Source organism: Leptonychotes weddellii, chromosome 2 (genome assembly GCF_054177405.1).
Source record: "Leptonychotes weddellii isolate Sample4059 chromosome 2, ASM5417740v2, whole genome shotgun sequence".
Lineage (NCBI taxonomy): Eukaryota > Metazoa > Chordata > Mammalia > Carnivora > Phocidae > Leptonychotes > Leptonychotes weddellii.
The window spans coordinates 164,003,889-164,030,492 of record NC_138370.1 but is presented as its reverse complement, the minus strand read 5'-3'; the positions used below and the strand labels follow the sequence as shown (position 1 = coordinate 164,030,492).

The following is a 26,604-nucleotide window of genomic DNA, read 5'->3' as shown; positions in this document are numbered from 1 at the left end:
CACAATGAATAACTGGCATCCTGGATTCTAGATTTCAGTACAGTTGGGGGCTCAAAGATAGAACATTGATCTCTCTTCTCTCCACATGACCCAAAAATCTTCTCTGACCACGTTTCCTTACACATAGCAAAAACAGTTCCTGAGTTTGATACGCTGAGGTTGCCTCAGTTTCTTATAATCTTACTTGTGAAGTAGAAAATTAAATGTGGAAGTTTTGTGGTTGGGGGACAAAATTTATGGATGCTTAGGACAGGAAGGGATCTTAGATACCATTTAGTTGTTTATCTACATTTAACAAAGGTGGAAAACAGTTGCATGTAAATTCAGTGACTTAACTAAGATTACCTAGTTGGTTAATGATAGAGCTGGTCATGAAATCAAGACATTCCAACATCAGCTCCGAGAAATAAAGGATGTGTAGAGTAGAAAGAAAACAGGAATTTTTGTTCGACATTTTATAGATGATATGAAAGTATTGCTCCACAATTTACAGAGGAACAACCTGAGGCCCACAGCAATACGCCATTTGAGTCACCTGCCTTGGTGGTCTTACAGTCTCACAAACCCAGGACTCAACTTAGTCCAATGACTTTAACCCAATTATTTCCAACCCCCATCGATAATACCAACTAACCCCTTGATTGAAAAAGCTATCAATGCACATAAATTTCAGTGAATTTGAACAAATACACTTGATTATCATGATCCAGGTCTGTGGATTGAAATCAATCTGGCCGATTTTTTTCTTCCTACCACAAATCCCTACTCCCACTTGAATTCAAGCCCAAGGTACAGAATTAGTTTAATGCATTTGAATATACAATTCAAAACACTGTTGCTACGGGAAGGCAGGTTCATATACATGAATAATAGTTTCTGTTTGATAAGGCCTCTATAAATCACCCTGAAAATCCTTAGAAATGTTGTTCTAGGACAAGAAGTATATTCCGTGGGTGGTGTTATTAAAAAATCTTTATGCCCTTGACCCCGTCCAAGTGCCTCAAGTGCCTTGCACACAGTGACAGCTCAATAGGTGTTTGTTGACTTAGAGTCTTCTGGCTGGAGCTAATTCTTCTGTTCCTTCGGTAGCTAGTAGGTGCCTGGCACAGGCAAAGTACGTGCAGAATCCCTACAACATGAGCAGGAGGAGCCCAGGAAACTGCAATTTTCACAAGCTTTAAAAATGCTCAGTGAACTTAAGAGTGTCCATGCTAAAGTTTCCGCTGTACATGGCGTTGAAAAAGTATTGCTGTGACGATATCAGGAAGGGCACCAACCAGCCATTCATTTCCTCTCAGCATACTTTATCCCTCACAAACCAGAAGCCTCTGCTCACTCTATTTGTGCTGCCATCCAGAACATCAAACAGGTTGTGCTTGGTAAACCATCTGGCTAAGCAGTAGAGAAAACTAAGAGACTGACACAATACAAATTACAGGAAGTTCTGTAGAGAAGACAAAGTCTTTTCCTAGAGGAAATGGTGAGATGTGGTGATTTATGGACCCATCATTGTTCGTGCTCATAATGGGAAACCTGTTGCTTTCAGATCTAGATAAATGGCTCCATAGAAGCGTGAGGATGGTCATGACATGAATTTGCCTCTCATTGGAGATTGTGTTCTTCCTCAGGACATTTCCCCCCTTTCTAGCAGCACGGCAAGATACAATTTGCATGTGTGATATTAATTTTGTATTATTTTATTTTATTTTGTTTTTTTATTTCCAAAAATGTTTTATTGGAGTATGGTTTTGAATATTAGTTTTTTTTTTGTTGTGATATAATTTTTTTAAATTGTGAGTCATCATTCTTTAAAATATGTCATTTCCTTCAGTAGTGCCTGGTACTTTTAGATTTATCCATTCAATTAACATGAATAATCAAAGAATTTTTAAGAAAGCAAAAGTGATTTTTTTCCCTCAAATCCCATTGGATTTTGCAACAAGAATCATTTGCAAAGGATTGTGCTTAAGCAGATGTTCTCTAATGCCAAAATGTTATTTTTCAAATAAAGATAAATTTTTAATGTGAAGCTGTATCCCATTTGTAGCATGCGGTAACTTTCACTTGAGATAATAAAAAAATAACTTAAAGACTTCCATTTGTGCTAGATCTTTGATACTCTTGTTTATCAATATGCTGACAGATACTTAGTTATAATGTAAACATGATTTTTCTTCAGAAATGCCATGTTTTTTCGATAATTTAGAAATAGATGAGTTAATCAAATGATATTCCAAATTCTTTATTAAGGCAGACAACGGACCCATTACAATCTGGGCATCAGGCCCTATGACCAATAGCTGTCCTTGGGCTGTTAGTGATGAGATGGGGTAGGGGGGGAATTGTCACCCAAGAGATATCCAAATTCATGTAATAATGGGTCACCTTGTGTTTTCTCAGAATTCTTTTTTTTAAGATTTTATTTATTTGAGAGAGAGAGAATGAGAGAGAGAGATAGAAAGCACATGAGGTGGGGGAGGGTCAGAGGGAGAAGCAGACTCCCCGCCGAGCAGGGAGACCGATGCGGGACTCGATCCTGGGATTCTGGGATCATGGCCTGAGCCGAAGGCAGTCACTTAACCAACTGAGCCACCCAGGCACCCTCTCAGAATTCTAATTTAATTCTTTTTAAAGTTTTAGAGTTTAAACTTTTTAAAGTTTAAAGAATTTAATTCTTTAAAAAAAATTGTTTTTAATTTAATTCCTTTTAAAGGTCATCATGAATGAAAATGTCTATTTTGGCAATTCATGCACAGAATTGTCTTCAACCAGCTGAAATATCTAAAACCAAATGGATTAAAAACCAAAAGAGAAGCTAATTTTTGTCTGAAACTAATATTTAAGTGTTGTATACTTTCAAAATGCCCTTTGCAGATATTATTCCATTGTACTGTCCCAACCACCATGCGGTTTCGTGTCACTCGTTCATTCCTGCTTTCGCTCATTTATACAGTGCGGTCGAGTCCAACTGCTCAGTGACTTTTCCACCACCTGTGAGCACAGCAATGAGCAACACACAAAACCCTTCGGTCCCTGGAAGAAGACATTCCAGTGAAGAAAGAGATGATAAACAACAACAAAAAGAGATAAAATATGTATTATTAGGTGCTCTTGAGTGCTAAAGAGAAACATAAAGCTGGCATGGGGACAGCGAAGGGGCTGCAGCTTAATATAGGGTGGCCTGGGAAAGCCTTGCTGAGAAAGTGGCATCTGAATAGGAGCAAAGGTGGTGGGCTATTGAGATGGTTATTTGGGAGAACAAGAACCCCAGGCAGAGGGAAGAACAGGTTCAAAGGCCCTAAGCAGCAGCCTGAATGGTGTGCCTGAGGAATTACAAGGAGGTGGCTGTGGCTGGAACATAGGAAGCCAAAGGGGGAGGGGCGTGGGGGAAGGAGGAGACAGAGAGGGACCAGGAGACCAGGGATCGAAGCTTACAGGTCACTCTACAGGTGTGGCTTAGACTCTGATGGAATGGAACGTTCTGAGTAGAGCAGGGACAGGAGCTGGCTTATACCGAACAAGATTATTCTGGCTCCTGTTGAGAAGAAACCACGCTGGGGGAGCAGGGAAGGGTCAGAATCAAAGACTAGTTTAGAAACTATTGCAGTTACTTTGGAGGGAAAGGACGGGGGCTCCTTTAAGCGGGAAGCAGTCAAAAAGGATGACAAGGAAACAGTCAGCTTCTCTGCATCTTGGTTTCCACATTTATTAAAAGGGGAGAGTCACAGCTAGGATAGTTGGGAGGCGAGGGGGTAGTGCGTGCCTGGGCTGGGCACATATTCGATGCCTCAGGAGTGGCCGCTACTACAGCTCAGGTCAGTTTGTCTGGATGCCTTCTTTTTTATGTCCACCCTGTCCTTCAGCTGGTCTAGTTGTGTCTGCACAGTACTCTCGTTAATGCTATGATTTAAACCCCTATCTTCACACTTAACACCTTATTTTGACATTGCCCATCTGCAGCACTAAACTGGAATATTCTTTTGGGCAGGTACCACATCTTTTTCCTCTTTCATTATCAGCACCTAACACATGGCTGGGCACACAGTAGACTGTGTTTGAGCTGGGCCTCTTGTTGAATGAAAGAGAACCTATAAGGTCCAGGGACAAATAGATACCTTTGTTCATCTCTAAAAGGTATGTGTTATCATTATGCTTTCTTTGTTTCCTTTCCAGTTAAATTAATATTTAGAGTGGTATTAACTTTCTCAGATGGGGGGAGGGGTGATAGCAAGAGGTCCTAAAAGAGAAAGAGCAGAAAGAACACTAGGTGAGGCTCTAGCAAAATCTAGGTTCTAAGCCATTATCTGCCACTTAGTGGATGCACGACCCTGTGCAAACCATTTAACTTCTCTAAAGCCCAGATTTCACATCTGAAAATTGACAATAATTATATTTGTCCTAATTTGAGAGTAGGGAGAATCAAATGATTCCTACAGTGCACACTAAAGAGCTTTGTGGCATATCCTGGACCAAGCCATCATTGTCCGAAGGTGCTGTGCGTTTGAGAGCCACAGTATGAGATACACAGTAATACTGCTTTTTGTATTCAGCTGAAGGAGAAATTCTGGCTATCTGACAATTTGTAAGGAGCTCACTTTTATGATATGTTGGAAATTACATGCACTTGCATGCTGTGTATTAATTCTTTTACATAGCGATTAAAAATGTAAAATCATGCCATAAAAGATTAAGCCAAATTCAAGATTGCAAGCATAATTCTAATGGACAGTACGTTAACAAGTCCACATTTGCACTTACCTCCCTGTGGAAAGAACTGTGAGTAAATCTCTTTGAAGGTTTCTTCATTAACAACACCACTGGGACATTCCTAAAGAAAGTGGTAGAGAAGCAATATGAGCAAAGTGTTCATAAAACTGATTTTTTGCACATTTTGAAACAGAACTGTCTACTGTGCAAAGCTGTACCACGGAAAGGGAACAATCCATCCATTTTTCAAAGAGAATAAAAGTACACAATAAACTCTTCTTTGTTCCAGTTCTCACAGAATGAAAACAAAATTACAGATGTAAAAATCTTTGCATATTATAAATATTAAAGCTGGGCTGACACATGAAAAAACACACTGTTGCTTTTAAGAACACAAATGTTTATTATCAACAAAGTAAGAGGAAATTATGTTGTTTTTCATATAGCAATGGTATTGCAAGATGCTTATGATGTGGTCTTTGCTGGATATTGGTGCCATGTTCCTCTGGCGATTTGCTGGACCCACATTATCTTTAGTTCAGTGAGAAAATGGTGTGCTCCATCTGGGAGTGGCCCAAGCAGGAATAGCTACTAATTTCTGTTCCCAGTGTGTTCAGGAGTGCATAACAGCATGGTTTGTGACAAGTGACCTTGAGTGAGATAGGACCACAAGATCTTTTTAACTTCTGGAGTGGAGGGTCTGAAAAGAAAGAGGCCTGAACATAAAGAATTCCCATTTTTGTTCCATGGGTGGAGTTACTTTTTAAGACTGATGGATACTGACCTTGGGAACTCCACTAATGTTGGACCACTGACCTGGTGGGACAGAGGACAAGGCTACCTGCCCCAGAGTGGATTGGGCATTTTCTACAAAAGGAACTGAAATCTAAAATTTTAGAAGAGGTCTGTCTTGGTGCTGAAAAGGAGGACTATAAGTAAGAGAATTGTAGACAAAGATGAGATCAAAACTTCCTCCACTCTCTGGAATTAAAGAATGTTCTGGTCAGGAGTCTGAGGTGAAGAGACTAACAATCACGTAACAATCCAACGTCAAGTCACATGTGGGATGTTAATTGTATGTTGACTGTGGGGAGGTGATAAGCTCTGTCCAGTCTTTTTGAGTGGCTCCTCATGAACAGACAGACCCACCTTACCTGAGATCCCCTGCCTTAGCTGTCATGGTACTCCCATGCTGCCTGGCTCTCCCCAGAATGCACAGGGGAACATCAGGGGTGTGCCAACTTCCCTGCCCTGAGACACAAATATTCTGTGTACTTTAAATTTGACACTGTTCCTGGGATCTTAAAAAAAATCATCTGATGTGGTGTTAAAGCTTCTCTTAACCCTTAAAATCATTGCCCCCTCATGAATAAACTTGATTTATTAACTTGATCTTTCTTTATTCCAATGAGCCAGTTACTCACAATTATAAGGTACCTTACATGAGAAGTTTTCTATTTTCTCACTCATTGGTTTGAAAGGTAGGACCTTCGATATATGAACACAATTTAAAATAATGGCTTCCATGTGAACTTGTGTTTACAGAGCTTGTCAATGTATATTTCTCCCATTTGATCATTATAATTGACCTATGACTGAGGGGGTCTACATTCACTGAGGCAGAACTGGAAGTTCTGTGGTCACGTTCTGGCCAGTGGGGGGAGCTGGAATGTGGGCTTGAGACTCTCCAGATCACCTCAAGGTTTGGGATTAGATGACCTTTGTAAAAATAATGACTCCAAGGACCTAAGAGGATTGGAGCAAAGAAAAGGCAATCAAAAACAAATGAGAAGAAAAGCAAGCAAGCAAACTATTACAGTTAATTTTATGTATCAACTTGTCTGGGCCATGATGGCCAAGTATTTGGTCAAATATTTTGGATATTTCTGTGAGGGAATTTTCTTATTTATTTATTTATTTATTTATTAAAGAGTGAGAGAGAGAGAAACAGCATGAAAGGGGAGAGGGTCAGAGGGAGAAGCAGACTGCCCGCTGCGCTAGGAGCCCGATGTGGGACTCGATCTCAGGACTCCAGGATCATGACCTGAGCTGAAGGCAGTCGCTTAACCAACTGAGCCACCCAGGTGCCCTGTAAGGGAATTTTCGATGAGATTTACATTTAAATCAACAACATTTGAGTAAAGTTGATTGTTCGCCATAATTTGGGTGGGCCTCATCTAATCAGCTGAAGATCTAAATAGAAGAAAAGTTAATCTCCCCTGAACAAAAGGGAATCCCACAGCACACTACCTTCTGACCTGATCTGCAACACTGCCTTTTCTTGGTTCTATGGCAGATGGTCTTTGGACTCGAACTATAACTTTTTCCTGAGTCTCCAGCTTGTCTGCCTCCCCCATCAGATTTTGAACTGGCTAAACCTCCACAATCATGTAAGCCAATTACTTAAAATAAATCTCTTTCTATATAGAGATACGTCTACTGGTTCAGTTTCTCTAGAGAATCCTAAGATATAAATGAATAAACAACCACCAGCTATAACCTCAAAAGGAAAAAAAGATGGCATGTATCTAGCTAATCACTCAAAAGTTTTGACTACATGACTCTTAGTTGACAGCAACAGAACCAAATTCAAGAGCAAATAAGCACTTTGTAGTGAGCCTCTGACACATGGAAATGGTGATTTATTGGCTATTTAACTCTGAGCCATCTGCTTGGGATAGTAAGAAGAGAACAATTAGATGACTCTGCCATCAGGTGTGAAAGGTCAAGCTGGAAACCTACCTGGGAGGTAAAATGAATCTTGCAAGAGGTGAAGATGGGAAATAAAGGGACATCTCCCCTCAACAAACTTGTCAGCTGCCATTGACTTCCAGCCATGTTTGATAGATACATCTTATAATGTGAAATGAAATTTAGAAATTGTCTCAGATGTGTTTATATTCAATCACATGTCTGTGTCAGGCAAAAACCTCTCTGCCATCTCGAAGCTCCTGGCCAAGTTTTAGGGTGGTCAGTCTTACCAGGTGAACTTGTCTTTACCCATCTTGCATTCATTACATAAATTTACATCTTTAACCGATGCATATTGTATGCTTATTTTTCTGGAACTTTTCAAGAAAGTGGGGCAGCAGCAATAAACCCATCAAAGGTCTTGCCCTCATGGGGCCTACATCCAAATAGAAGAAGAAAGTTCAAAAATAAGTCAAAAGAGATAAAAGTCCAGAGAGTGATGATCTTTTGTTTATTCTAAAGAGTTCTTATGGAAAAGCAATGCATTTTACTACCTTCAGGTGAGAAAAATGAACCAAATTCTATAAGACTCTAGAGATTTATGAAATGGTACAAATGATCTATTATCTAACTTTTCCCTCACCTCTTTTATGGAATAGTATCTCCACCTCTCCATCAAGAATGGATTTGATTAGGCTGTGTGTGTATATATATATAATATATATATATTATATGTATTAGGCTATATATATATAATATATATATTATATATATTAGGCTGATTATAGCTATATTAGGTTAACTCTTGCTGTAGTAAGGAGTAGCAAACAAGCCCCCAAATATATAACAAGTTTAAAAGAATGTAGTGTATTTCTTGCTCATCTAACCATCTAACTCGATGGTTCTCCCCAGAGTCTTAAGGGACTGAGGCTAATGAAAACTTGGCCATCATAGTGGGGCTTCTAAAGTCTCCATGATGGTCTCAAATCCAGAAGGAGAAAAGGACCCTTGAGGAGTGTCCATGGGAGGTGTCTATGGGCCAGGTCTTGAAGTGCAAAGTGCTACACATAATTTCCACTCTCATTTTGTTGGTTAGAAATCATTTAATACATCCACCCTAAACAAAGAGAGCAGTCTTGTTGCCCAGGAAGAAGACCAGACTGCGGATTTGGTGAATGGTTAGCAGTGTCTGTCTCAGAGGCTTACTTCAAAGATGCTCTATCTTACTGTGTTGAGGCATCTTATTATTTTTTTTAACTCAACAATACATCCTGAACATTTCAATTCTCATAATGACATGAGAATCATGTGCCCAGTGAATTTAACATATTGTTGGCTATTGAGGGCATTTCAGCATTAGGGGACTACATAGGAATAAAGATGTAAATAATAGTCCAGCACATACAGCTGATCGCACCTAGGGTTCTTTCTTTATGACTAACCCAGAAGAAGAATCATAAGACCTAAAGGTTTAAGCGGTCATAAGGTTCTTCACATGCACGATTGCACTGCTTTCCAGAAAGGCTGCACCGGTCTGTACCCCTGCCACATGTTTTTGAGAAAGCTTCGCATCTAGATAGGCTACTGGCCAGAATCACATGGGGATTTGACAGGTACCAAATCCCAAAAACAAACAGCAATAATTTGCTTCCCTCATTTGCTTCCAGAGAGCATCAAGGCATTTGCACAGATCCCTCCAAGGGATAAAGTGATGTGTTTGTTTTCATGCAGACAAGGATGCTTTGAGGGCAATCTGCTGGACCACGTTACCACCGTCACAGCTGTTTACCGAGTGTGTATTCAAGGCCTTCTTACATGAAGTGTTTCTTTTAACATTTTCACTAACCCTGAAAGGTGGTGATTCTTTAGAGATGAGGTAAGTGAAGGTTGAGAATTTAAAACTAAGAAACTTGTTGGAATCACAGTATTTCACAGAGCCACCCATTTGCTTGTTCTTTCAACAAATACTTATTTAGTACCTTCTATGCATCAGGCACTGTTCTAGGCATTGAGGACACAGGACTGAGTTTAAAAGATTCCAGTTTGCTCTTATGGAATTTAAAGTTTAAAGTTTAGTGGAATTAAACTCATACTTCCCTGACCTTTAATTGCAATGTCTTGCTTTCTGGATTATTATTCCTTTTTCTTTTTTCTATTAGGACTAAAGGAGTGGTCTTCTGGTGATCCATCCGTGAAAATACTTCCTTTGGGAAGACATGCAGTGTTTGTTTCCTCCCAGAGCCATCTGTCATGGTTGTGTTGAAGACAACCACATGTGAAAGGAAGCCATTCAATCAAAACCGGGGACATTGATTACAAATATACACACATGCACGCACATATATAGTGTAAGTGTACTTGTGAGATTTGTGGAAAACGTTGTTAGCTTCTTTTTTTTTGGAGAAATTATTGCCTTTAGTCCAGGAAGGGCCTGCACATGTCTTCCTCCTCACCATGTACAATTTACTCTAATTGTGAATGGCTTGACACAAAAGTGCTTTGGAAAAAGTTCCAGTTTTTAAGATAGGTTAAATGAACTACTTCATCAAATGTCAAGGAGTTGGAGTTTCCTGGCACTCTGCTGGCTGCCACATTAATCTGCTCTGACCAGCAAGTTTCCTTTATTGCTTCTTAAACCCTTCACCATGATATGATCAGGATGCAATAAATGTAGAATGAGATTTTCTTAGCACATAACTGCCATACATTTGTCAGGTAGTGAAGACACTTGCCTTGTGGGGCCTTACAGATGCATTCCCTGGTGATCCTTCTCAGTTCTCTTGTATAGGGCCATGATGCATGTGAGTGCCAAAATCCATTGTAAATGTACAGTGACTATTTTGCTACTGCTAATATCAATACTAATGAAGTAGTGCTTTTTATGACAATTAACACAAGGATGATGATGATGGTGATCATGAGAAGGACTGTGATGATAAGCAAATACATGAGCACTTTCTATGTTCCAAGCACTGTATTACATGCCTTACATGGATTATCTCCCATGAATGGATAGATGCTAGGATTACCTCCATTTTTCAGATGAGCAAGCAGCCTGAGAGAGAAACTGACCATTAGAAAGTGGCAGAGAGTCATCTCTTGATCAGAATCAGGAAACTTGAAAGTTTAAGCAACTTTGGAGAAAACCTTGTTCAATGGCTTCATTTTAAAGGTGAAGAGATTGAGGCTGAGCTTGTGGGAAGTGCCCCTTAGCCCCACGGTGGGCTGCTGAACCTTACCTTGTGTCTGGGTTTCTCAAGGTCTAAGCTGATGCACGGACTTCTGGAACCCCTTCATGTCCAAACAATAGCTGGCATGTTCTGCCTGGCAGTATTAGAATAATCTAGTGAAATGCTTCTGCTTCTGGGCTCTGGACTTAAGTAGAACTGGACTGAACCCTTGCTCTGCCACTTCAAAGCTGTATAGCTTCAGACAAATGGTTTAATCTGAGTCTCAATGTTCTCTCCTGTAGCATGGGGATAGCTATTGACATCAGAGGGCTGTTACAAGAATCAATAAGATAATGTATGTTATGTGATTATCTTAACCCCCCTCTTTGCATATCCTATTTGCTCATTAATTAGAGTTGTTAGTACAGTAGTAATAATCTCAAATTTGGTAAGCAGAAATCTATTATACAGAGTTACTATAGCATCGTTGCAGCAATACCAGAGTTAAATGGTATTCATCAAAGCAGTTGAACCTACAATAGTGTAGGTCTGCTATAATGCAATGAGCCCATAAAGCAGATATGAGTTATGCTTCCTCCTCTAACACTATAAGTTGAATGAACTCTCTAATATCATCACAGTATACCCTCAAAGGCAGGGGAATACTGCAATTATAAATGACAGCTGAGAAGAATAATGGTCACCATATTGGAAGTAAATGTTAGTAGAAACCCAGCAAACTTTTACTCATTAATTTAAAGGAAAGCTTTCCCTAGTAATGCTTACATGAGTACATTAGAAATACAGCAGTCCAGGGGTGCCTGGGTGCCTCATGTGGTTAAGTGTCTGACTCTTGGTTTTGTCTCAGGTCATGATCTCAGAGTCATGGGATTGAGCTCAGTGATGGGCTCTGTGCTCAGCAGGGTTTCTGCTTGAGATTCTCTCCTTCTGCCCCTCCCTCCCCCAACTTGCATGCACTCTTTTTCTCTCTAAAAAAAAAAAAAAAAAAAAGAAATACAACAGTCCATAACAAGTGTTGGGAAAGTATCTCCGAAAGAAATCCATGCAGGTATAGGAAATTGCTGAAGAAATTATTTTCTGAGGTGCATCATGAGTCCTTACACGTTTACCTCACAAGAAAGCCTTTCAGTATTTCCTTGAAAGTTGTCAGAACTCTGGTAGAATGCTCTAGCAATGGTTGCAGTGATATGCAAATCAGATTTCTTTTCTCAGTGATATTTGTCCACTCCACTGGCTGCAATCTCCTCTTCCCATAAATCATCCTGCTCTGGTGTATGTCATCTCCTCAGGTTCAGGACTTTTATTAAACATTTCGACATACCTCTTCAAGAATCCAAAGGAAGAAGTATGGTACAAAAATATCATGAGAAAAAACTAAAACTAAATGGCCTTGTGAAGGAAATAGTTCCGTGGTGACCCTTTTATGATGTCTATGATGTCATATTTTTTAAGCATCCATGTATTTCATCCACTCTTACATCCACTCCTGTTGCTAAGGAGAGTATACATGATGGTGGTTGTGAAGTGCTTACACTGCAAATCCCAGGTTTCTACCAACAGAAATGTCATGCCATCCATGTTTTGCCCAATGCCTGTTCTTTCAGTTGTTCTCCCTGACAAAGGAAGGAGACTGATACGTGTTTGAGAAGTAGCACAAGCAGATTGTGGACAGAACTACCAAAGAGAACACAAAGGCTGGACACCAGACACTCAGATCAGAGAAAAGAAAGAGGAAGACTCACATCACTACCCAAATAAGGTGAGCATCCGTTCATTCCTCTGGCAAGAAGGTGGCAGGTAAGTTGGCACTTCTTAGAAGAAGTTACCTTCTTAAGCACTACAATTGTTAGTGACCATACTTACAATGAGCTGTGTGCAAGTTCATAAGCAGAGACCAGAAAGCATCCTGGACACTTAGAAGAATGTGGGGCGTTAACTCATCAGCTACACCAAAAGGAAACAGCTGAAGCAGACAAGGCAGGGAAAACAGGATTTCATGTGCGGTAGACTTCAGGGCTATTTATCATAAATGTATAAATAAGAGGATTAGCCCTTCAGTTTTCAGAGCATAAAAGTTGATCACTAAGAACTAGAAGCTGTTTTAAATTTCTGTTCTTTTTTTAAAATTTAAATTCAATTAATTAACATATAGTGTATTATTAGTTTCAGAGGTAGAGGTCAGTGATTCATCAGTCTTATATAATACCCAGTACTCATTACATCACGTGCCATCCTTAATGTCCATCACCCAGTTACCCCATCCCCACACCTCCCTCCCCTCCAGCAACCCTCATGTATACCACATGGACTCTATCCAATTATTATAGTTAAGATTCTGGTGTCTGCAGTGTCCCCAGATCAGATAAGAAGTCTCTTCACAGAGGATTCTTTAACAAGTGTATTTTTGCCTGGTTGTATTATTTGCTACGGATATATCATAACAGTTGGGAAATACCGGCTTTTGTTTTCTTAATTTTCAAGATGTGAGCATATCAAGCTGAGTTATAATTTCGTAGCCAAGACAACTTTTTATCCTTTGAGTTTTTCTTTCAGATTTTCAATTCATTAGTTGATTAAATTGTTAAAACAGCCCACCACCTCCAGTAGGGATGACTTTCACAGACATATAGAGTGAACTCACTGATACAATAAAAATGAAGGATGGAGTGTTTCATTTTCAGAGACCTGCAAGTGGAAAGCATGACTGGCTTTATATATTATTCCACCCTGCTTAATACCTAATCCAATTGGGAAAGCATAGGTTCTTCTAAATTAAATTCCACTCCCCACTTCCCTAGCTTGGAATGGGGTTGCTCAGAAAAGTCACTCTCTTAGTAGCATGAAATTTAAACACGGCCTGCATTTCACAATTATGGGAGAATTTCTGAAAGTTTAAATGGTGCTATGCCATGACTTGTACTGCTAATATCCCCAGATTCTGTATGTGGATTTCTCTGTTCCTCTTAGACTTGGTAAATACTCTGTAGGCAGGGACTGATCTTTATAGAGCCCAACAGTGTTTAGAACAGAGAGTATTACAAATGTTTATCTGAAACGGATAAATGCTCAACCAGCTCTTAGCTTTTTTTTTTTTTTTTTTAAAGTAGGCTCTACACCCAACATGGGGCTTAAACTCACAACCTTGAGACCAAGAGTCACATGCTCTACCAACTGAGCCAGCCAGGTACCCCTTCAACCTGCTCTTAGCTTTTAAGAAATTAGAAAATAGGGGCACCTGGGTGGCTCAGTTGGTTAAGCGTCTGCCCTTCGGCTCAGGTCATGATCCCAGCATCCTGGGATCGAGCCCAGCATCAGGCTCCATGTTCAGCAGGGAGCCTGCTTCTCCTTTTCCCTCTGCCTGCATGTCTGCCTACTTGTGGTCTCTCTCTCTCTGTCAAATAAATAAATAAAATCTTAAAAAAAAAAGAAATTAAAAAATAAATTTGCTCTGGCTGCTTCTTTGAAAAACTTGTGGGCAAATTTTTGGAATGCCATACACTCCGAAATACTTTTTTCTCTGTAATTTGCTGTTCTTCTCTATTTAATTGTGCTGAGGAACACTTTTTATGACTTGTGTTGTATTTTTTAAAAATATTTATTTATTTATTTGGGAGGGGAAGGGGCAGAGGCAGAGAGGGAGAGAGGGAGAATCTCCAGCAGACTCCCCACTGAGCATGGAGCCTGAAGCAAGACTCAATCTCAGGACCCTGAGATCAAGAGCCTGAGATCATGACCTGAGTAGAAACCAAGAATCTGACACTCAACCAACTGAGCCACCCAGGAGCCCCAGATGCCTTGTGTTGTATTATTCAAAGTCCCAGTTTTCTCTTATATATATATCTCTGTCCCTAACCACCACTAAAGACCATTAAATGGTTATGAAGAATTTTTGAGGTCAAAATCTTGGTTCCACCCCTACCCTCATCACTGTTTATCATAAACATGTTCATAGAAATTAAGAGGAAACCACCAGGGTCAGAAGAAAACATTTCTTATTTCAATAAAAATTGTAAAATCTTTACTGTATTCAACAATTGGGCTGTAAAAAGCTCATTTAAATAAGAGGATTGGCCCTTTAGCTTTCAGAACATAAAAGCTGATCACTAAGAACTAGAACTGGTTATAAATTTCTGTTCTTTTCTTTTTTTAATTTAAATTCAATTAACTAACATACAGTGTATTATTAGTTTCAGAGGTAGAGTTCAATGATTCATCAGTTGCATGTAACAGCCAGTGCTCATTACATCACATGCCCTCCTTAATGCCCATCACCCAGTTATGCCATCTCCCTATCCACCTCCCCTCCAGCAACCCTCAGTTTGTTTCCTATAGTTAAGAGTCTCTTATGGTTTGTCTCCCTCTCTAATTTCCTCTTGTTTTATTTTTCCTCCCTTCCCATTTGATCCTCTGTTTTGTTTCTTAAATTCCACATATGAGTGAGATCATATGATAATTGTCTTTCTCTGACTTATTTCACTTAGCACAATACCCTCTAGTTCCATCCATGTCATTGCAAATGGCAAGATTTCATCCCTTTTGATGGCTGAGTAATATTTCATTATATATGTATACCATATCTTCTTTATCCATTCATCTCTTGATGGACACCTGGGCTCTTTCCATAGTTTGGCTATTGTGGACATTGCTGCTATGAACATTGGGGTGCAGGTGCCCTTTCAGGTCACTACATTTGTATCTTTGGGGTAAATACCTAGTAGTGTAATTGTTGGGTTAAATTTCTATTCTAATGTCATTTATTTTCTTCCAGTCTAAGTTTCCTCACCTGTAAAATGGCCTCTAAGAAATACTGACATCACATGTAAAAAACAATAGAAAATTAAAATAGTGTATAAAAAAGAAAAACTTTAAAAACTGGATACAACCAACATGATGGGTCTATTTTCCTGCTTCCAAAATTTGCATTAAGAAATTTCTGCATTCTCTAATACATTCTTTGGGCTAAATATAAATTTTATATCGAAAAAAAATTGGAGAAAGACTTCCCTCCCTAATATTGGAAAAGACACAAGTGCTGGGTGATAATCAAGATTCAGTTCAGTTGTTTGAGTGTGAGGTACAGGCACATTCTGAGCCCAGTGAGGTTCCCCAGTCACCCAGGGTGATGGAGAAATCCCAGGCACAAGGCAAATTTTCTCTGCACCTCAAACTCTCTTTTCCAACTCTAAGGGAGAGGGAAATTACATGAGATTTACAGCCAAAAAAAAAGAAAGAAAAGAAAAAAAAATCTCAAGTTCCAGCTCTACTAACAAAGAAATCATTGAAATGTCCAGCCTCTGAGTCTCAGTCTATAAAATGTAGAAAGTAATAGAATTTTACAGCGAGGAAATGATAACTCATCTACAATATGTATATAAAGATCCTAGCACTATTCTAGAAACTCTACAAATGTTGGATGTCTTTTAATATTCTCAAGTCACTTATCACTTATGCTGATTTTGCAGAATGAAGTTGCCCAAATTCTGTAGGAAAAGCCTTTCTGGGATCAGGCCCAAGTCCCAAACCTTTATTAAAATGCATGTAGTTATTTGATTTAAAGAGTCTTCAGAAAAAGATTTCTCCAACTTTATGCAAAGAGAGGGTTTATTTGGTCAAAACTCATTTTGTCAATTACAACAGAGTTAAGTTTTTCAGGTATCCAAAACCATTGGGGGTGAGGGGGAAAGACAACAGTGACTGAAGAAAAGTCCCATATATTAGTTCTATTGTTGCACAAAAAATTGCTCAAAACTTAGTGACTTAAGACAACATAAGTTTATTATCTCAGTTCTGTGGGGCAAGAGTCTGTCATGGCTCAGCTCTGTTCTCTACTCAGGGTCTCACACTCAACATGTTAGCTGACTGGTTCTCTTGTGGACCTGGCCGTGTTCCTCCTAGCTCATTCAGATTGTTGGCAGGATTCTGTTTCTTTTGGTTGTAGGACTGAGGTCCCCATTACATGGTGGACTACTAGCTGGGTGCCTTGCTCAGTTTTCTTCTCACAAATTCTGATTTCACTTATCTTTTAAAGGGCTCATATGAATAGATCAGACCCACAAGGATGATCTCTGTATCTTAAGTTCAACTGATATGGGACTTTAATTACACCTGTAAAATCTCTTTAAGGCAATACCTCGATTAGTGTTTGGTTGAATAGCCAGGAGACAGGAATCATGAGTGGGCCATCTTTAGAGGTCTGAAAACTACAGTCTGCTTCTTCTCAATATGAGTTGACCTCAGTTTTCATAGCAGTTTCTGTTTAAGTGTCTTTTCTATAGTAAAATTCACTACTTGGAACCCTAGTTTAACTAGATTTGAAAGGAATCCACCCTGTCAAGGCTGTGTTCAGGAGTGCACAGGACCAGCATTGACTGCAAAATTGAATATTCTTTTCATGATTGCTATGACGCAATATTGCTATGAATCGTATTCCATATGCTGAGGGGTGTCCTGTCCTTATTCTTTTCTGCTCTATATCATCAAGGTCATTATGCAGATTTTATGAATTGATTAAATCACTTTCAAATTGGCATGACATCAGCCTACTGATATTGGAAAAAGAAAACACAACTGAATAAAAAAATTCTACTTAAAATAATCGTGCAATGTTTCAGTTGGAAAGAATAAAACACCAATATGATGATATACACATACATCCACCGCACATATATATTTATGTATATATATATATATATGATTATATGAAGATGTATTTTTCTGCAGCTTTGCAGCAATCTTATCCCCAGTCTTCTTTTCCTGACCTACTGCATTGGCTAGATTCTGGCTCTTTGATGACTTCATTGTGCCTATCTTCTTTTGGCTTCTTATGTGAGATCATACATTTTCCTCATTGTGTAAGCCATTTTTATTTATTGGTTTTCAGTTACTTAGAGTCAAAAACACCCTAACATATGCAATGACCCTGTTGTCATTTTATTATATCTCTCAACAGAGTGGGGAAATGGAAATGAGCTCACTTTATTGTTTACTGACAAATTTGGTGGAAGTTCTGCTGGACAAAGAAGTATAATCTATGAGATTGCATATGGGTGTGTCTATGTATGTAGATACAGTTGATTTGACTTGTCTAGATTGTAGAAAAATCTGTTCTAAGATATATTCAGCTTTGAGGGAATGCAGAGGGTGCAGGATGAATAAGAGTAGCAGTTAATGATCACCCATGGTATGCTGGGCACTGAGCCAGCTTGTGTAGGAGATGCATGTTCTCATTAAGTCCTTATAATAAGCAAAGGAAGTAGATATTTTCTTACATGGTATGTGAGAAATGAGCTCAGAGAGGTTTAAGAAACTTCCCTAAGGTCAAGCAGATATTCAGCCATAGGACTGGGATTTGAACCCGTGTTTGGCTATAAAGCTCTTTTATCTTAGTAAGTTGCCTCCATGAAAGGCTGTAGAAAAGAAAAATAAACTCATGGGGAACTTTTATCCAATATTTTTCAAACCTATTAATTCACACTCAAAAAAGAACAATCATTAATCATTTATTCAACAAATATTCCCAGGTCAGCAAGCATGGTCCCCACCAATTTGGAGCTTACAGTCCATGGGGAAGACAAGCATTCTTCAAATATTCACACAAATAAATTCATATTAAAACCCATTAGGGCAGGCAGCGGAGTCCATTGACAATGGCCTCTAACTTTAAGAAGGCAAGCAAGGCATCATCTGCCCAGCAAAAGAGGATGAGTCCTAAACCAGAGCTTACTGAAGAGCAGAAACAGGAAATCCGGGAAGTTTTTGATCTCTTTGATGCTGATGGAACTGGGACCATAGATGTTAAGGAACTTAAGGTGGCAATGAGGGCACTGGGCTTTGAACCCAAGAAAGAAGAGATAAAGAAAATGATAAGTGATATCGATAAGGAAGGGACAGGAAAAATGAACTTCAGTGACTTTTTGACTGTGATGATTCAGAAACTGTCTGAGAAAGACACGAAAGAAGAAATTCTGAAAGCTTTCAAGCTCTTCAATGATGATGAAACTGGGAAGATATCATTCAAAAATCTAAAACGTGTGGCCAAGGAGTTGGATGAGAACCTCACTGATGAGGAGCTACAGGAAATGATCAATGAGACTGATCGAGATGGAGATGGAGAAGCCAATGGGCAGGAGTTCCTGCGCATCATGAAAAAGACCAGCCTTTACTAAAATCAGTCTCTTCATATTGTGTGAAACCTGGGTTTTGAGAACATAAACTATTTTCTCCTACTGACCTCCCTGTATAACTTTAGTAACAATCTTGAATCTCTTTTAGGTATTTGAAAGTGTTCTTTGACATTTAAGTTCTTTGTAAGGTGACCTGCTGATTGCTTCAATTCCCCAGAGCAAAACAAAAGCACATTAGGGTGGTGAAAAGGGTCTTAAAGCTTTCACGTACCTGCATTTCTGTCTTGTATCACCTCACTCTTGTCATGGCTACCCCAGAATGACTTCTTAGACAAGCACATGTTGTATCCATGCCACCAGAAGCAGGGGGCATCTGTTATAACTGACACCTGAGTGCAGCTTTCTCTTTTATAAAACCCAGTGAACTTACTCATGTGCATTTGGATGTGTGTTTATGCTATTTGTTTTGTCTTAAAAATAAAGCCTTTCTTATTAAAAAAAAAAAAAAACACCAGGGCAAAACAGCATGAAAAATCTAACTGCTTTTCATAAATTAATTCAAATGTCACAGTGAGGAGATGCAGGACAGTCATTTCATTTGCTTTCATGAGGAAGGTATAGGACACGGTCAAACCCAGCCCTCAAATACATCTTATTATATATTCCTTTCCCTCTCTTTTCTTGTTCTTAATTCTGAGAAAAAAATTCTTTGTCCCTCTTTCAGGTACTTGCTTCTCAGCAAGTTGCTGTTTAAGGAGCAGCCCTGAGTCTCTGGAGCTTGGCTACAAGTCAGAGGAATGTTTATTCTGTTTAATTAAATTCTGTTTGCTGCAAATACTTAAGAAGTCTTACCCTTCTTTGCCTCCAGTGATTCTTCAGAGGCTCTTCTCTAAGGGGGACAATTAGCAAGGGTCATTGCCTGGGAGGACAGTCCCGCCTTGACTCGCAATGCTTCTAGGTTCCCCACTGTGGGCACAGTGGCTCAGAAGGAGACTGGGCACCTACCTGGTTACTCTCAGTCAGCTGCCCAGAGAGCTTCAGAGGGGTCTACAGAGCTCAGGTGATGCGCCAGATCAGCTAGCCGGCCTCAAACATTCTGAGTGTTTTATTACAACATCGAGGCACAAGGGGGCAGCAGTGTCCTCCAGGATAGCAGGAAATCCGATTTCTAGTTCATATTCTGAGAGTTCTTTCCCTAAACTTGTTATTGGTGTAAGTATGAGTAGATTTCTTTCCAGAAAGATATTTTCCCTTTATGAAAGGGGATTGTGAGCTCCTGTTCCCGAATTTGGTATGTAGAATTTCATTTTTTTTTTAAGTAGGCTCCTCGCCCAGCATGGAGCCGAATGTGGGGGCTTAAACTCATGACTCTGAGATCAAGAACTGAGCTGAAACCAGGAGTCAAACACTTAAACTGAGCCACCCAGGCGCTCCCCAAATTAGGTATATAGGAACATTAACTATTTCAGGGAAAGGGGCCCAGAAACTATTAACTCCTCTATTCTGGATATTACAGTTGGAGTAAATCAGCCTAAAATTATAATCTCTTTTTTGGCAGTTGAGCCACCCCTAATTTTAGTCATTAAAAATCTGTAGGTTGTAGGTCTAAGGAAACAAGTAAATAAGCAAGACAACAACAAAAATCCCAAGTCTGAAATTCGAATAAATTTGCTTTTAAGTGCATGTGGGTTCTGAAGTCAGATTGCTTGGGTTTGCTTGGCTATATTACTGAGGAAAATTTTAAATCTTTAAAACAGAAATAATGATAATACTTATCTTGGAGTTATTATGAGGTTTAAATAATGATAACCCATATACAATGTTTAGTACAATATCTGGCATTAACTGTGATGAGGATGATTTCTATAACAGTGGGGGTGATTATTACGACCCTGTTCAGTTTTTGTTATTTTTTTAACTTAATGGAGGATGTTAGATCCTTACTAAATACTTTCTGTTTATTTATTCATAAATCAATCTTCCTTTTTCTTGTTCTAAATTGTTCTAAATTGTAGTCTCTGGAATTTGTTAGCCCCTGGCTTAAAATCCACTCATAGCACTAGTTTTGGGACTTCGAATGGGTTAACTTCTGCAAGCCTGGGTTTTCCTATCATTCATTTATTCATCAAATATTTTTGAAAACATATTATATGTCAGAGAGTGTAGTAAGTGTTGGGGATAAACAATCAACAGGACAGACGAAGCCCTCTGGGGAGTTTGGAATCTATCAGAGAAGGCACATATGAAATAAGGAGCTCCAGAGATGATCATTTTGGTAGAGCAGTGGTAAGTGCTCCAGAGCAAGAATGGGAGACAGTCTAATCCAGGAAAGGTTACAGGGAAGACCTTCTTGAAGAAGTCACACTTAAGTGACTTTTAAGCAGAGATCTGAAGGATGAGAAGGATGAGAAATTCACAAGAGCTGGGGGAGAGGTCAAGGGCATATGCAAATCCTGGCATGAGTTCAAGTCATAGTGACAGTCTCAGCCCTAGTTAGTTAATTCCTGGCCCACTATACATGTCAAGGATCAAGGTCTTTACCATTCATATGATGAGGATAATATACCTGTTTTATAGGGCTCTGGAGAGAATTAAGTGATCCTTTACACAAAGTGCCCAGTAAAAGGGCAAATCACATTCTACACAATCAATATTGCTCTGTTTCTTTTTCTGTCCTACCAGAGCTGAATTTCTAACTTTGGTATATTATTTATCCAGTACATAATTATTTAGCATCTACTACAGTGTATGAGGTTCTCTGCTTAAGCTGAATAAACAGAAGAGAAAAAACAGATATGGTCTTGCTCTGGTGGAGGTTTTCCACCAATCAGCTACTATGTTCTTTGTGTGGGTGAATTTATTTCACCCGAACAAGAGTTTCAACATAGCTGAGGATTAAGGTCTCTTGTTCCCATCTCCGTAACTGAAAAAAAAGCAAACACACAGAATAAACTCTCATTGCCATGGATTACACTGCAAATAATTTAGGATTATTACTTTGTAGGAGTTATTTCTGAATCTTTCTTTACTTTTGACAATAATTAATAATGATGATGATAATTTCTACAATGCATACTTGTACACGGTGCACCTGATTAGGATGGATCTTTATACTATTATAAGTGCTAATGAGGCCTCAATGATACTGTGTTAGGAGCTAGCATCTTTCCAAAGGGTTGGAAGTCCAGCACCCTAGCAGATGTAGCTCTACAGATATGTTTACCCTGATAACTGAAATAGTCTAACTCTTATTATATTTAATATATTAAATATTACACATATATTTATTTAATATATAAAAATCTTGACTTCTCAAAAGTATTCCAGGCATAGAAAAGAATCATCAAATCACAAAACTACCACTTCTACTCTTGATTTATGTCTACACACTTTTCATTTTTAGAGCTTGTCAATATTCAAGACATTCATTTTGCAAATATGGTAAAAGCATTTTTTCAATCAGCAAGAGATCCTCTTCAAAACTCATGTTATATAAGTTTGTGATAACAATTTTTATTCTCTCTAGTGAGGCGTAAAGCTACAGGTTTTATGTTCTTGCCACATAATGAAGTAAAAACAATACATGTTTTATTTAGTATCTTACAGATGTTTTCATTTTCTTGTTCATCAGCTGTTAACCTTACTGCTTTCCAGAGAGAGATAAATGTTTGGATTTAAGTTACGGGAGATTTATCTCAAGTCTTCTCTGGGTTTTGTTGTTGTTGTTGTTGTTGTTTTATGTGTGTTTTTTGTTTCTTTGTTTTGTTATTTTTGTTGGAAGATGAGAAGTCTAGGATGGTTTGGCCTCTATATAACCTCTCAAAATATTCTAGACATCTCTTATTTTTTCACAGCCTAACATACCTAGTAAGATAAGGAATGTTTCCTCTGGTAGTTAAAATGCACAGTTGAAAAAGAACACTTTTCCCCAGAGAACTGGGATAATTGTACTTTATCATCATTTCTAATTATACTTTCATTCTTATAACTAATTTTGTCCTTCTTTAAGAATTATTTCCTTAATTCTACCATTGGAAAATGATTTGTCACATCTTTCCGTAAGTGTTCGATTTTTGCATTTTTCCATTTTATGCCTCTGTGTCAGGCACCGTAAGCAAACTAATCCAGGTCATGGATAAGTAAAGGGGATATCAAATTGGGTATAAAACTTGTGAATTAATGGTGACTCTTATGCCTCTGATTTTTTCCTTCTGGCAAGTAGTAGAAGAGGAAAAAGATACTGGTTGACTTCAGAGTAGGCTTTTGCTATACTGACATTATAATAGGTTAAAAAATGGTTCCCCAAAATGATATACTTTAAATCCTGGAAACTGTTAATATTACCTTATATTTTAAAGATGTGATTACTTTAAGAATCTTGAGATAGGGAGATTATACTGAATTACCCAGATGGGCTCACAAATGTCCTTATAAGACTGAGGCAGAGAGATTTGATTCACATGCAGAGGGGGAGGTGATGTGAAGATGAAGCAGAGAGATACTGGTCTTAAAAATTGGAGTGATGCAGGCACAAGCCAAGGAATGCTGGCACCCGCCAGAAGTTGGAAGAGGCAAGGAACAGATTTTCCCCTAGAGCCTCTGGAGAGAACTTCTTGATTTTGGCTCAGTGTTATTGATTTCAGACTTTGGCCTCCAGACTGTGGCAGAAAAATTTCTGTTGTTTTAAGCCACCTTATTTGTGGTATTTTGTTAAGGCAGTCATAAGAAATCAACACAGGTATGATCATAGAACAAGAGTAAAGGAGCAGGAATGCTTCAGAGGTGTTTCATGTGATCAAAGCCATATGGTCTGGATTAATGTGGAGCCAGTGAGGCTATAGCAGGGATGGTGATGACAATACTCTGGTTTTTAAAGTCAGTAAGCAGGAGGTAGTGGGAGACAGGGCCCAAGGCATTCAAACAGAGGGGAAGTTGTGGTTGAAAGGGAGAGACTAATTTAAGATTTCCGGAGTGGCACACTTTTAGGTAATTATGAGGTCCAAAGTCCAAATTATGCCCATCAGAGTGAAAAGTGGAATAGAAAAGAAAATAATGACATTCAAAAAGTCAAGAAACTCTGAAGTTCAGGTAGGTTTCTATTAGGTCAGTTTCACGGATGTTGCATTAAGGCCAGGAAATCAAGATTTTTAAGTCAGAGAAAGAGTATGAGATAGTGACTCTGGAATGACAGCATGAGATACGTTGATTCTGACTCTCCCTGGCTCTGCTCTATTCTACTCTTGTCTGCTTTAGGAAGTTCCAGTCTTTCATTTCACATGATATTGGTGAGGTTCTCAATTGCAATACCCTCTGTTTTCTGAGATCACAGGGCTAGGTCAATGTTACAGGCTTGTTCAAGAACAATTCTCCATCACCCAGGTCACAGTGATTGGTTCAGGTATGTCATGTGACTAAATCCAGATCCTTTCTTGCTGGAGCTATCAGGGTTTTCTCTGGGAAGGCAGAAGAGAGAGAATCCTGATGATGATATTGTTGGAGCCCCAATCCAGCTGTGCCTGATGCTATTAATGTTTCTCTAAGTTATGTGAGCCAATACAATTTTTAAAACTTTAAATTATGCTATAAGGACTAGAAATTGTGCAATAAGGCATGAAAAGAAAATACAGATTGGGAAGGAAGACATAAAACTGTCTTTGTTCTCAGATTATATGACTGTCAAGGTACAAAGTCTCAAAGAATCAACCAAACAAACAATAAGCAATTATAGCAAGGTCGTAGGATATAAGGTTAATATACAAAAGTTAACTGCTTTCCTGATAGTAACAATGAAAAAGTGGAATTTGAAATTAAAAACACAATGTCATCTACATTACTGCATCCCAAAATGAAATATTTAGATACAAATATAATAAAATATGTACAAGTTCTAAATGAGGAAAATTGAAAAACTCTGATGAATGAAATCAAAGAATAAAGAAGTGGAGAGAGATCCCTTGTTCATGGATAGGAAGACTCAATTTTTCCAAGATGTCAGTCCTCAGATTCATCTGTAGATTCAAAACAATCTTAGTCAAAATCCCAGGAAGCTGTTTTATGGATAGCAACAAAACTGATTCTGAAGTTTATACGGAGAGGCCCAAAATAGCCAACAGGAGGCAGAATAAAGTTGGAAGGTCAATGATCCCTGACTCCAAGACTTAATATAAAGCTACCGTAATCAAGACAGTAGGGTCTTGCTGAAAGAAAACACAACTAGAATAATGAAACAGAATAAGGAACCCAGAAATAGACCCACAAACAGTCAACTAATCTTTGACAAGGTGCAAAGGCAATACAGTGGAGCAAAGATAGTCTCTTTAACAAATGGTGCTGGAACAACTGGGAATACACATGCAAAAGAACCACACAAAAAAAACCAACCAAACAAACAAACAAAAAAACAAAAACGAAACTAGACACAGACCTTACAAGCTTCACAAAAACTAACTCAAAGTGGATCACAGACCTAAATGTAAAGCACAAATCTGTAAAACTCATAGAAAAGTATGGGAGAAAACATAGATGACCTTGGGTATGGTGATCTTTTTAGATACAACACCAAAGATGTGATCCCTAAAAGAAGTAATCAATAAGCTGGAATTCATTAAAATTAAAAACTTCTGCTCTTAAAAATATTACTGTCAACAGAATTAGAAAATAAACCACATATTGGGGGAAAATATTTGCAAAAGACACATCTGGAAAAGGACTGTTACCTAAAATGTACAAAGAACCCTTAAAATTCAACAGTAAGAAAATAAACTGATTTAAAAATGGGCCAAAAATTGTAATGCACACTTCACCAAAAAGGATATATATGTGTAAATAAACATATGAAAAGATGTTCCACATCCTATGTCACCAGGGAAATGCAAATTAAAATGGCAATGAGATACTGTTATGTGCCTCTTAGAATGGTCAAAATCTGGAACTCCGGCAACACTAAATGCTGGCGAGGATGTGGAGCACCAGAACTCTCATATATAGCTGGTGGGAATGCAAAACCATATAGCCACTTTGAAAGACAGTCTAGCAGTTCCTTACTAAACTAAACACACTCTGACCATACCATCCAACAATCATGCTCCTTGGTATTTACCCAAAGGATTTGAAAATTTATGTCCATACAAAAACTTGCAATGTTTATAGCAGCCTTATTCATAATTGCCAAAACTTGGAAGCAACTTAGACGTCCTTCGGTAGGTGAATGGACAAATAAACTGTGGTACATACAGACAATGGGATATTATTATCAGAACTAAAAAGAAATGGGCTATCAAGCCATGAAAAGACATGGAGCAAACTTAAATGCATATTATTAAGTGAAAGAAGCCAATCTGAGGAGCCTACACACTGTATGACTCTAACTATGTGACATTCTGGAAAAGGCAACACTATGGAAGTGGTAAAAAATCAGTGATTGGCAGACATTAGGGTGGAGAGGGATGATAAATGTTGAGCACAGAGGATTCTTAGGGCAGTAAGAATAGTCTGTATTTTATTTTAATGATGGCTATGTGATTAAAATATACTTGAGCAAACCGATAGAATGTACCAAACCCATAGAATGTACAACACCAACGTGAGCCCTAAAATAAATGATAGACTTTGGGTAATTATGATGTATTCATATAGGTTCATCCTTGGTAACAGATGCACCATTTGTGTGAGTGATGCTGCTAATGAGGGATACTATGTCTGTGTCAGGGCAGAGGGTATATTTGAATCTTTGTACCTTTCTTTCAATTTTGTTGTAGACCTATAACTGCTCTAAAAAATAAAGTCTTAAAAATACTTTGAATTAGCTATGGTGAGCGGTGAATTGTGTAAGACTGCTGAATCACAGATCTGTACCTCTGAAACAAATAATACATTATATGTTAAAAAAAAAA

The 26,604-nt window shown here is 38.5% G+C and overlaps 1 protein-coding gene and 1 pseudogene across 3 annotated transcripts in view; one reads left to right on the top strand and one right to left on the bottom strand.

Annotated features, from left to right (window-relative positions):
* KCNIP4 (potassium voltage-gated channel interacting protein 4) overlaps positions 1-26,604 on the bottom strand; it is a 1,020,323-nt gene that overhangs the window by 3,814 nt on the left and 989,905 nt on the right. For all 3 annotated transcript variants that reach the window (XM_081812554.1, XM_081812552.1, XM_081812553.1), the window contains one exon: positions 4,759-4,828. In XM_081812554.1, coding sequence (XP_081668680.1) covers positions 4,759-4,828 — 70 coding nt within the window. The remainder of the gene's footprint in view (positions 1-4,758; positions 4,829-26,604) is intronic.
* Positions 18,203-18,979, top strand: LOC102730447 (centrin-2 pseudogene; annotated as a pseudogene).